Source organism: Histomonas meleagridis, assembly GCF_020186115.1.
Source record: "Histomonas meleagridis strain 2922-C6/04-10x chromosome Unknown contig_64, whole genome shotgun sequence".
In the NCBI taxonomy this organism is placed as follows: Eukaryota; Parabasalia; order Tritrichomonadida; family Dientamoebidae; genus Histomonas; species Histomonas meleagridis.
The window spans coordinates 22,903-35,105 of record NW_027150906.1 but is presented as its reverse complement, the minus strand read 5'-3'; the positions used below and the strand labels follow the sequence as shown (position 1 = coordinate 35,105).

Below are 12,203 nucleotides of genomic sequence, written 5' to 3'. Positions count from 1 at the left end.
TCCAAACATATTTCTTCGATATCTTCTATGTTATATTTTGCCAGTAGTGCCTTTATATCAATATCTTCTGAACTAAAGTCATCGCTTTCCGAACCGAAATCTTTTTTCTTTTCATTTTTCTTTTGTGGATCAGAAACTTCTTCTTCATTTAAACTTTTTTCTTCTAATTTCGATTTATCTTGTTGAATTGAGTTAATTTGTTTTGTTTTTTCTTTTGGAATCAAGAAATTCCTTTTAATGCCACTACTTGACGATATTAATGACATTTTCATTTGTTTATCAGATTCATTGATGTTTTCTTCTTCATCAGAAAAAGACATAAATTTATTATTTAAATTTTTTGTTTCTTCATTAAAATCGCTTTCAGAACTTAAGTTTTTATTTTCATTGTCATCATTCTGTTTTATAGGTTTATTAATAATTAAAGTGTTTTCTTTTTGATTATTTTGTTGTGTTTCATTTTCACTTGAAGAACTAATTTCAAGTTGATCAATATCGAATTTTGGATTTTCTTCTTTTTTGATTTGATGTTTTTCATTATCACTTGAAGAACTTAATTCGAAATCATCAATGTTTAACTTCTTTAATACTGAATTTGTTTTAACTTTAATATTTTCTTCGTTTAATATTTTTGTTTTGTCTTCATTTGAATCTGATGAATTGATCAAATTTTCATCTAAATTGATATTGAAATCATTTGTTTTATTGATATTTAACATTGTTTTTGATTCAACATCTTTTTGTATAATTTCATTTTCGCTTGATGAACTAATTTTGAAATCATTTATATTGAAATCATTCATTTCTTCATTATTAGAATTCATTGATTCATTAACATTTGAAGAATTAATGAGTTCATTTTTATTAATTTTGTTTATTTCGTTTTTGTTTGGATCTGATTTGCTCCTTTTATATTCAATTGAACTCGAAGAATTAATTAAATCTTCATCCAAATTGAAATCGTTTATTTTATTTATACTTAATATTTGATTTGTTTTAATATTAAAGTTTTGAACTTTTTCTTTATTCTTTTGTGTAATTTCATTTTCGCTTGATGAACTTATTTGAAAATCTTTTATATTAAAATCATTATTGTTTTGTAACAATTTATTATCACTTGAAGAACTGATATATTCATTTTTATTTAGTTCTTTTTCATTTGATTTAATTTCAGTATTTAATATTTTTGTTTCTTCTTTATTTAAATTTGATTTGATTTTTTCATTTTCATCATAATCAGAAGAAACATTTTTACTATTTTTAGAATTTGGTAAAACTTCCATAAATTCAAATTTCTTTGTTTCTTCTTTTACACTACTTAAATTGTTTGTTTTTTGTTCATTTAAATAACTTTTTGCATTAATATGTTCGTATTTATTAATTTTTGGGTTAGATTCGATATATTTATTTAGTGTTTTGTTTATTTGCATAATTTCATCTTCATCAGATGAGCTAAGTTGGAAATAATTATTTTTATTAATTTCATTTTTTGTAGCCATTGTTTCGTTATCACTTGATGAACTTATCTGATATTCTTTTTTATCATAATTAAAATTATCAATATTAACATTATTTGTTTGTTTAGCTTCAAAATTATTGTTTACTTTTATAGTATTTGGTTTCATGGTTTCATCTTCGCTTGATGAACTTATCTGATAATCATTGATATTGAAGTTGTTCTTTTCTTCTTTTGATGGATGTAAATACTCTTTTGTATTTGAACTTATTCTGTTTTCATCATAATTAAAATCATCAGAATTATCACTGTTTGTTTGATTTATTTCTTGTTTAGAATTGATAATATTATTATTTACTTCTTTAGCATTTGGTTTCATAATTTCGTCTTCGCTTGACGAACTAATCTGGAATTCATTAATATTGAAATTTTTATCTGATTGAGATATTTTATCTGATGAACTTATTCCATAATTCCTTTCTTCTAATTTCTTTTCATTTATATCCTTATTAATTAATTTATTTTCTATTTTGTCTGAAGAACTTATTTTGTCATTAAATATTTTTTGTTTTTCATAAACATTTTCTTCTTCACTTTGACTATTTTGATTCATTGAATAATTGCTCGTTTGATAAATGTTTGTTGCAATTATCTCTATACTGCCATCGCCTTTTGTAGGAGAATGTACTTCATATGGAGAACTAATTTGAAGTTTATTTGCATAATATTTTTTAAAATAATTTATTGATGATGAAGAATCTGATAAAAGCATTTTAGCTTTTAGACGAATTTTTTCTGTAGTTAAAGAGGATGTCTTTGGCTTTTGTAATAAGTCGTCTGTTGAATCTGATGAAGTGATATTATTTGTTTCTTTAGTGAATATAGGTTCATCCGATGAAGATGATGGAATACCATATTTCTTTGATAAAGAAACAGAATTTATTGGCTTTTCAATATCACTTGATTGATTTGAATCTGATAAATTTTTAGAAAGTTTCTTTTTAAAGAGGAAATCATTGATGTTTTCAAAAATAATATCATCTTTTTCATGCTTTGGATTAATTGATTTTGTAATACCTGGTTGTGTTAATTTGTTATTTTTGTAAAATGGTAAGTTATCTTTTTCGCTTTGACTTGCAATATTTGATTGAATGCCTTTAGATGTCTTGGTAATTGGAAGATTTGAATTATAATCTAATTGTGTGTTTTGTTTTATTATATTCTTTTTGGATGTTTTAGATTGGTTTAAGTTTTGAGGAATTGATTTGCGTGTTGTTTTTGACCTTATTGCATTCGATGAAACGAACTGATTATTTATCGAAGCTTTTGTTTTATTTCTTTGTGCATTGGGAGCTCTAGAAAGTGAGGTATGTGTTTCATCATGATGAACTTGTTTTTTAGATTTTATTTCTTGTTGTCTCATCTGCCTTTCAAATATCGTTTCTTTGCTATTTTTTTGCTTGGATGGGGCTATTTTCTTTTTCTTTTTAGAATTTGAATAATCTAAATTATCAGACTTTTTTGTTGTTCTTTTTTGAGGATGTATATCTTGATTTGAGTTTTTGTTCAATGATTCTCTAATCTTTCTTAAACGATGAAGTAACTCATTTGCTTTTTCCATTTTGTTGTTAATTGTAAACGGCAGAATAGATGGAAGAAGAAGAATTTAAAAATTCAATAATAAATCATCTTTCCAATTGTAACTTTGTTCAATCTTACAAAATACAGTTACGCCTTGCTTTACATGATTATGCAAGGCATAAAAAAAATTTTTCCTATCCATCATTTCAACATTCTTTACGCTCTGAAATAATTTGCAATATAATTGCAGATTACCTTAAAGCATACTCTTATAGAAACACTTTACATGTATTTGTAGAAGAGACAGCATTCCATAAAATTCCACATTCTGATATCCTTCGTCAAATACATCTAGAAAAAATTGAAGATAATATTTTAGAAACACTTATTAAAAGAAAGCGTCGACCAAACAATTTAAAAAGTATTGCACTTCAAACTGAATCACAATCAGTTGAAGAAAGACTATCTTTGATAGATCAAAATATTCGATTGCAACGAATATTAACACAACAAAAACAAAGGGAACAAATGGTATCGGAACAGCTCGAACGTATCAAAAAAGAAAAAGAATCTCAACTTGAAAGCAGAATTAATCACGCATTTGAAGCGCAGCGTTTACTTGAACTTAGTCGTGCAAAAGTCGAAGCCGATGAACGATATAAAACGGAGTTATCTCGAATTAAAACAGAGTTCGAAACGCAACTTCTTCATAGATCAAAGGAACTTCGTCTTGCAAGAGAACATGAAGAAGAATCAATAAAAATCATTGAAGAAGAACTTGAAAAGCGATTAAAAATGCTTAAAAATAAGGAGCCTCAACCAAGTATAGAAGAACTAAGGGATTCATCCAATGCTGAGGTAGGTAAACATTTTGCAAAAGCAAAAAAGCTTTTGGAAATTAGCAGAAAACTTAAGAAAGAAATCCAAATTGAAAAAGAAAATTATCGTAATACAATGCAAAAACTAACCGAACTGAGACAAGAGTTTGCTTCACTCAAAGTCGGATGATTTTTATTATAATAAGAAATACTCTGCTTCCATATCTCGAACTTCTATTTCCAATAAATTTGGTAATAGCAAGATATTGAGCTCAATGTTTTAAAGTTAATATAAATCTCCAATAGAATATTTGTAAAGATAAAAAATTGATGAGCCTATTAAAAAATAACTAAAATCGCAGGTTAACCTCAATTACATCTTTAATAGCTTCAACTCGATGAAAGCATCACTAAATAGCAGCTAGTAATTCTTGGCAGTGATATCGATATTGATTTCAATTTTCTGTAATCCGCAATATATGAAATCGTTACCATCTTTCCAACATCAAAAATCACTCCTTTAGTACATAGATACTACAATCGAAAAAAGCTCAAATTGGTTAAAGTTAATAAATATGAATAAGAACATTTAAAATTAATTAGTAAATGTATTTGATTTAGTAATGTAAGTGTTAACCATAATTTTTTAGACAGGGGACCAAATATTGTATTTTGGTATAAATATGATGCCATAGCATAGTTTGCAGTATATTGGTAAATGCTAAAGGATTTATATCTGATAGTGGTTTTGTGCTTGTGAAAGAAATAATGTAATGTTGCTGAAATAAGAGCAATAACTCTACGAAAGAAATTCCCTTTTAGGCATTGTGTTAATCTAGCCATTAAATAAAACATATTATACAAGATTTTGATACTGAGTGAGATAGAAACACTTTGAAATAAAGGAGCAAAATCATATTTTTTTAAGTACACATATCAAATAAATTCAAAAATTTCAAAAAAAAAAAAAAAATGAATTTTAAAAGTTTACATGAAAAAATGGATTTTTTCTCAAAAAAATCAAACATTTTCCCCAAATTGCTTCAAAAAATTCATGTTTACAAGCTATAAATAAAGATTTGTTGACAAGGCAAATCACATCACCCCATATGGGTTTACTGTCGCTCAAATTTGACATGTAGATCGATCTCCATATTTATATTGTTGGTACATGCAATTACCAAAAAAAATATGAGATTCATTAAATGTTAGCAAAAGAATCACTAGATAATATTCTGTATACAAAGGAAATGAAATATATATTTCATGAAAAAAAAATCATATTGCTTTAGTGAAGGTTCTACACACTAAAGCGTTTTGTGCGAAAGTGTATCAGCGAAGCACAATGCAAGTGCACCGCTTTCTGTACTTTCTTTTGAAATTATGGCTGGTTAGCAGCCGTTTATTTTCTTGAATAAAATATTTGTGTTTCGAGTATTATTTCAAATTTTTTTCTTTCTTTAAAAAATTCTGTTTTCTATAAAGGAAATAAAAATTTTTGGTATCTTTTGATGATCAACAATAAAAATAACTATAACTGATGCAAACAAATTTAATGATGCATCAACAATGTTCAACTAAAGCCGAGTATATTATAACTGGTGAAGGAGCTTTTGAAATTTTAGCTGTACAAGTGCATTTTTTCAAAATTACATACGTTATTATGTGTGATTCACTTCCAGAAAATATTGAAACGATATTTAAATATTGTTATTATCTCGAAACAGTTTTTAGTCAACTACCCATGTTTACTTAAAATTATGCATAATTACATTTTGCAAAATGATGTTAACGAATGTTACTTTACCAAATGCATTAATAACTATTGTTACAAATAATTTAAATTTTAGTAATTAAAATAACAATGGAATTCTATGTAGCAAAAATGGATTAAATCCATTGAATGTTATCAAAATGGATGAAAAAATAATAACTTACAATTTCAGAATAGTATTAAACGATTGATTCAATCATTTTTTAAAACAGATTTTGAAAACGAAAATGATAAGAAAGAAATCAATGATGAATAACACATTATTTAAAAAACTAAAAAACAAAATTTAATGATTGTGCTGTATAGCAAGACAAAATCAATATATAAATAGTTATATTAATCTGGATTATTATTTACTTTGTACGTCAGATTTTACCACCACAAAAATCACAGTGGTTAGCCCTGCGCTTACTAGAGCAACGACTGCAAAGTCTTCCCATTGTCGAGTTTCCTCTTGACTTTCCACAAACCGGGCATTTCATACCAAGGTTCTTTGCTTTGTAACAATTTCTACATGCTTTTACGCCATTATGTGTAGCGCCTGAAGCACCACATACTGCACACTTTGATGCACACCCTGGACAAACAGACATTTGTGATGTGTTTTTTTGAAACAAATATTTTGTGTAAAAATTGGTAAGAATGCATTTCAAATATTGAGTGAGAAATTTATGCCAAAAGTTTTGTTTTCAAGAATTGAAAAAAATACAAATCATCAAAAGAAATCATTCTTCAATTATTCAAAAAGAAGAAAAAAGCCGTTGCTTAGGAAAAAAAACATTTTTGTAAAAATAAAAATAGTTTTAGTTGTCATCATGGATAATTTATACTTTTGTTTGACTTCTAACTTGGTTAGAAATTGTTCTTGTGCAAAATTTCTCCGATGTTAGATCAACTCTTACAAATAACCACTTGAAAATAGAATAAGTATCCAAGGTTTTCCATAATAATAAGCTGAGCATATTATGCTCGAATAATTATAGATAAATCAATCACTAAACAAAAGCTAAATTAATTCATTATTAAATATGCAAAAACATCAAACAAAAATGATAACATAAATATATTTATTTTAGTTATAAGTTAATACTGGAGAGTTTTCATTCAACTAATTTTTCTGAAATTCAATGAGATAACAAAAATTGTCACACACAAAGTTCTATCGTATTCTTCAAAAGAACTTTTTGAATTCAAACGTTCGTTTTGGGTGAAATAATAAACATGTTTGGATAAAATTGTTTATTTATTTGACCTTTTCGCAAGCACCACCAGCAGCTTTGATCTTCCTTTCAGCAGATTGTGAGAAATCCTTTGCACGAACAATTAATGGAATTTGTGGGAGTTCGCCACGTCCAACAACTTTGAAGAATCCATTGGCAACACAATCAATTACTGGAACTGCATCACCTTCCTTCTTAAGAGCGGCTTGATTGCGAACTTCTTCTGGAACTAATGTCCAAAGTTTGTCAATATTGATGATTGGTTCCCATTCACGGCATTTGAAAACGTGAAGTCTACGCATACCAACTTTACCGAAGTAACCTGGGTGGTAGCGATCGAACCAAGTTCTTTGATGATGTTGACCACCGGCATTACCGCAACCTCCTGGTGACTTCCTGTGCTTTCCGACACGACCGTAACCCATTGACTCTTGACCACGAAGTTTTCTTGACTTCTTAAAGCGAGTTGGCATCCTCCAAAAGGTCGACCAAACCCCCTTTTGGGCGGTTTCGAAAATAAACGTTTTTTTTAATTTCTTTCGTTTTTTTGGATTCATGATTTTAAGTGCTACTTATATGAGTCATCAATAAAATAAATTTAACATACTCCATGCAATTAAGATAAGATTCGGAAATAATTTTCAATACCTTAATTATTGGTTATTAATTTGATTAATTTTTAATTATTTTTTTACTCACAAGAGGATAAATATAAATGAATTAGTTAATACGATATGTATGTGATTATAATCACTTTTTATAGTAATATTTTCCTTTTTTTATTTGTATGTTCATATTTAATTAAATATTGATATTGCGTTAAATGACATAAGACTTATGTTAAGAGGTTGGTAGCTGCATAAAATATCATGGAGATATAAAACTTTTAGTTTAGAATGAGTTGATTTTTGCAAAATTTCTTCGGTAAATTTAGGAAAAGTGACAACGCAGAAAACAATGAAAAAAGAAATTACAATACCAAAACATTTTAATGGATATCAATTTCGTGGCACTGTCGGAGAAGGTTCGTTTTCGGTCGTTAAACTGGCTTTTCACGAAGAAACAAAACAATATTATGCATGCAAAATTGTATCAAAATCTAGTTTAAATCAAGAAGCAGAGCAGCGTATTGAAATGGAAGTTAGAATTTGTCAACAGCTTCACCATCCAGGAATTGTTCAAATTGTTGATTTATTGAAAGATGATTCATATTTTTATATTTTTATGGAATTCTGTCCTAATGGAGAGCTTTTTCAGTATATAGTTGATAATCAAAGGCTAAGCGAAAAGGAGTCAGCAAATTTCATGTATCAAATTTTCGACTTTTTACGATATTTACATTCACTTGGAATCGCTCACAGAGACCTCAAACCAGAAAACATTCTTCTTGATTCCTGGAACATGTTAAAATTAAGCGATTTTGGGTTGTCCAAATATGTTGGGAAAAATGGTCTTATGGATACTCCATGTGGATCTCCATGTTATGCTTCACCTGAGTGTCTTAGTGGGAATTCATATGATGGAATGAAAAGCGATATTTGGAGCTGCGGTGTTATTTTATATGCAATGTTAACAGGTTCTTTACCTTGGACTAAGCGCAATCACAATGAATTGTTTGCGCAGGTTAAGTCTGGAGATTATAAAGTCCCAACTTTTCTAAGTGAAGAATGTCAATCGCTTCTAAAAAGCCTATTAACAGTTGACGTTGATAAAAGAATCACTCTGGAGGAAGCTATGAACCATCCTTTTATAGTTCAAACAGGTAATTTGTCATATGAAAAAATTTCTTTGAAATTAGTTTCGCTGAAAAAGGTTGATATGTTGTTTGACAGAGATAATCCTAAGGACGATAACGACATTAAGGTCGATCCTTCTCTAATACGGAGCTCTTCTTTCAAACAAACAAAATTTGCAAAAACAGCCCGTTTACTGAACGATACAAAGAAATTGCCACCAATTTATAAACAGAAAACAGATTTAACAACAAAGTTATCACCACTCAAGCCGAAAACAATTGCAACACCAAAGCCAAGGCCGACTCCCAAAATTGCAAATAACAAAAACTTCATGAAGGGCATCAGAGCATTGAGACATCCCATTCCAAACTCACTTCCAAGGGCAAACTTTCCTTTGGTTTCAAAAGCTTCTCATTGATGGTTTAATCAGAAAACACCACTCATTGATGGTTAATCATGAAATGTTTGTAAATCATGTTGTAAAAAATGTTAACTTTGTCTTATTCAAAAAGTTATCAAAAAACCGATTTTTTCACTTTTTGGTTAATGTGTTAAAAAGTTGTGCTAAATCAAATGGAAATTCATATTGTTTCTGGGATGTGTACAAGATTTCCATAAGTAGCACAACATGCTTTTGTTCCCAAAAAAAAAGAAAGAAAAGTTCATCGCAGGAAAGCTTTATCATATTATATCATGTTTGATATGGCTTCAATATTAATAGAAAATTCATTAAAAGCGTCAAGAAATACGTCTATTTGGTTTTCAAGTTCGATCTCTTTTTCATCTCTTGTATCAGATAAAAAATAATTTGATAAACGATTTGATATATTATCATCTTTGTCACCTTTTTTGGAAAATCTTTTTGGAGCGTTTGGATTTTTTTCCTTATAGAGACGTCTTTGAATAACTTGATAACGATTCTTAACCATAATCTCTGATCTCCCATTCATAAATTTGGTAATTTTGACCCACTTTGGACCAATTTCATTATACTTTTCGAGAAGAAGCTGGTCTTCTTCAGGTGTCCATTTACCAGTTTTTATTTCGGGATTTAAATAGTTAGCCCAACGTTCTCGACATTGTCGGCTATTACGGTTCTTCATCATTGATGCAATCAAAGCCCAATCTGAATTTCCATATTTTTCGACAAGGCTGATGAGGAGAGAATCTTCTTCCTGGGTAAACTGAAACCTTTTGCCACTACATGTTGTTTCCTTTGGCTCTTGACAGTTACTTTTAGAGCTGTCGCACCTTAAAGTTCTTCCTGTTCTCATAAAAGGGAATTTTTTTGTTGGCTGTCAAAAATTTCGATAATTCATTGAAAATTTTCAATCGAGCCGACTTTTCTCCTGTGGGTGATTTGTTTGTTGACATTGAAAAATCGAAGTCCCATTCAAAACGATTGGAGAATTGCGGTTATGTTATCAATTGCTGACTAACAACCGATTTGCGGGTTCTGAATGTGCGTTGCGGTGTTTTTAAGACACTTCACTTCATCACACAACCGTTGTCAAGTTGACTACGGAATCAAATACTTTATCTCAGAATTTGGTGTCATATGACAAAAACACTTTTGCATGAAGCATTGAAAATCTCAACAGGACGTTAAGGGAATGACCGGACCAACAAATCAGGGTTCAATTAGCGCATATTGAAATGCTATCCACAAGATTTTACAATTGCGCTAGATTTGTTTGATGGATAGTTTTGTTAAAACATTGATCATGTTTTAAATCATATTTCATTTGAAGATCTTTAGTCATATTAAAGATCAATTATCAATACATTATAATTATACATTTATACCTGATCTATTTTTGAAAATTGATTTTTTCAGCTTTTTAGTCCCATAAGAAACAAAAATTTGTAGTTATAATGAGTGAACTTTATTTTATTCACCACAGTGTTCAATCTCAAGTTTATTTTAATTATCAAATCTAGATTTTGAATGTTGTTGATTTGATGATATAAAAGGTGAAAACTTATTGAAGCCAGTTATATTTTCTGAAAATATCAAAGAAATTGGCGCAAGCGCATTTAAATCTTGTCATAAATTAAAAGAAATTATAATTCCTAATATTGTAACATCAATTGGCAATGAAAAAGTATTGTCAAAATTTAAGAACAGTTAAATTCAGCGAAAAACTTGTTGCAATTGGCACAGGACCAATGATTCTTTCATTTTATTGAATGATATTATAATACCAAATTCATTAACTTCAATTTGAAGATTTATGTTTCGTGGTTGTTCAGCATTAAACAATATTACCAGTTCAAATCCAATAACAATAAACGAAAAGTCTGCTTTTCATTCTTGTCCAAGTTTGGTAAATATAACAATTCCTGATTCAGTAATTACTATTGAAGAAAATGTATTCTCTTGGTGTACAAATTTAAAAAGTATAATAATTCCAAATTCAGTTACGTCAATTGGGCAATTCGCATTTTCTTCATGTTTTTCTTTGAAACAAACAAAATCAACGAAATTAGTAACTCCTTATTTAGTCAATGCTCTTCATTAACATATATCACAATTCAGATTTGTTGCATTATATAACACTGTAATCGTAATAAATGACATTTGTCGATATATAACTATAAGTGGATTCAAATGTTAACAATGAAATTGTATTTATATATTTACTATAAAATGTAATCGAATGTGTAATTGATAATGAGTAAGTTAAAGTGAACGAATGTGTTAAAGTTAAAGTTACATCCGAAGAATAAATAACTGATGCAATTAGTGAATTTGATTTTGTAAATGTATTTGAATTAGTGAATGTGAGTGTTGGAGGCATTCGTCAAGTGTTGTTCTCTTAGTAACATTCATATTTCCATATGTTTCCCTTTGATATGTTTCTAATGTCATAACTGTTGTCGCATTTATGTTAACAAATGCATCATTTTTTTGTTTCTGGTGAAATTTCTCCATTAATAAACAATAATTAACAAATTTCACTTTGATGTACAATTATTACAAAAATTAATGTTGGAAAATAACGAAGTGACTTTGAACCGACCATACTAAAAATGATTCACATTTAGAACATAGTATATTTTATTATTTATTTATCTTAAGATAAATTAATCTTAATTACATTTGCTCAATGAATTTCTCTTCTTTGAAGTCATCTGCAAAAGGATCTTCTTAAATGTTTGAGATTGATACTCCTGTTTTGAATGTGTTAGTGGTTTGGTTATCATCATTTTGTTGTTCTGAAATTTCATTTTATTCTTTTTTATTTTTAATTCGTATCAATAATATAATAAGTAATGAAATTATAATAATAACAGCAACAATAACACAAACGATTATTATGATATTTGTTGTTTTGTTGTCATTTGTTTGAATTTCATTATTATAAATAAATGTAAAGAAATTCGAATAATAATTGTAATAAGTTTAATAAATAATAACTGTGTAATCATAATAAATAAATTCTGTTTTGATGTAAATACAAGATGAATTAAATGTAATTAATGTAATCGTTTTTGTTTGTGTTTCATAATAAGTAAACAAATGTGTAATTGACAATGTGATTGTTAATAAATATGAAAAAGTTTTCGTTATATCATTTTGAAATAATTCATCATATGTATTAGACTTAGAGTGTG

The 12,203-nt window shown here is 28.2% G+C and overlaps 5 protein-coding genes across 5 annotated transcripts; 2 read left to right on the top strand and 3 right to left on the bottom strand.

The window, feature by feature from the left end:
* Positions 1 to 3,565: 3,565 nt before the first annotated feature.
* GO595_008278 (uncharacterized protein) lies at positions 3,566 to 4,045 on the top strand (the record flags this gene model as incomplete). Its single annotated transcript, XM_067921834.1, has 1 exon — positions 3,566 to 4,045. The coding sequence occupies one exon, from the start codon at positions 3,566 to 3,568 to the stop codon at positions 4,043 to 4,045; it is 480 nt and encodes a 159-aa protein (XP_067771518.1).
* A 1,949-nt stretch (positions 4,046 to 5,994) lies between these two features.
* On the bottom strand, positions 5,995 to 6,222 carry GO595_008277 (histone-lysine N-methyltransferase 2C-like; the record flags this gene model as incomplete). The annotated part of the gene is made up of 1 exon (XM_067921833.1): positions 5,995 to 6,222. One exon carries the CDS (start codon positions 6,220 to 6,222, stop codon positions 5,995 to 5,997), a length of 228 nt encoding a protein of 75 aa, XP_067771517.1.
* A 650-nt stretch (positions 6,223 to 6,872) lies between these two features.
* GO595_008276 (60S ribosomal protein L27a) lies at positions 6,873 to 7,322 on the bottom strand (the record flags this gene model as incomplete). The annotated part of the gene is made up of 1 exon (XM_067921832.1): positions 6,873 to 7,322. One exon carries the CDS (start codon positions 7,320 to 7,322, stop codon positions 6,873 to 6,875), a length of 450 nt encoding a protein of 149 aa, XP_067771516.1.
* Positions 7,323 to 8,154: 832 nt separating this feature from the next.
* Positions 8,155 to 9,003, top strand: GO595_008275 (CAMK family protein kinase; the record flags this gene model as incomplete). Its single annotated transcript, XM_067921831.1, has 1 exon — positions 8,155 to 9,003. One exon carries the CDS (start codon positions 8,155 to 8,157, stop codon positions 9,001 to 9,003), a length of 849 nt encoding a protein of 282 aa, XP_067771515.1.
* Positions 9,004 to 9,271: 268 nt separating this feature from the next.
* Positions 9,272 to 9,859, bottom strand: GO595_008274 (Myb-like DNA-binding domain containing protein; the record flags this gene model as incomplete). Its single annotated transcript, XM_067921830.1, has 1 exon — positions 9,272 to 9,859. One exon carries the CDS (start codon positions 9,857 to 9,859, stop codon positions 9,272 to 9,274), a length of 588 nt encoding a protein of 195 aa, XP_067771514.1.
* Between the last annotated feature and the right edge of the window lie 2,344 nt (positions 9,860 to 12,203).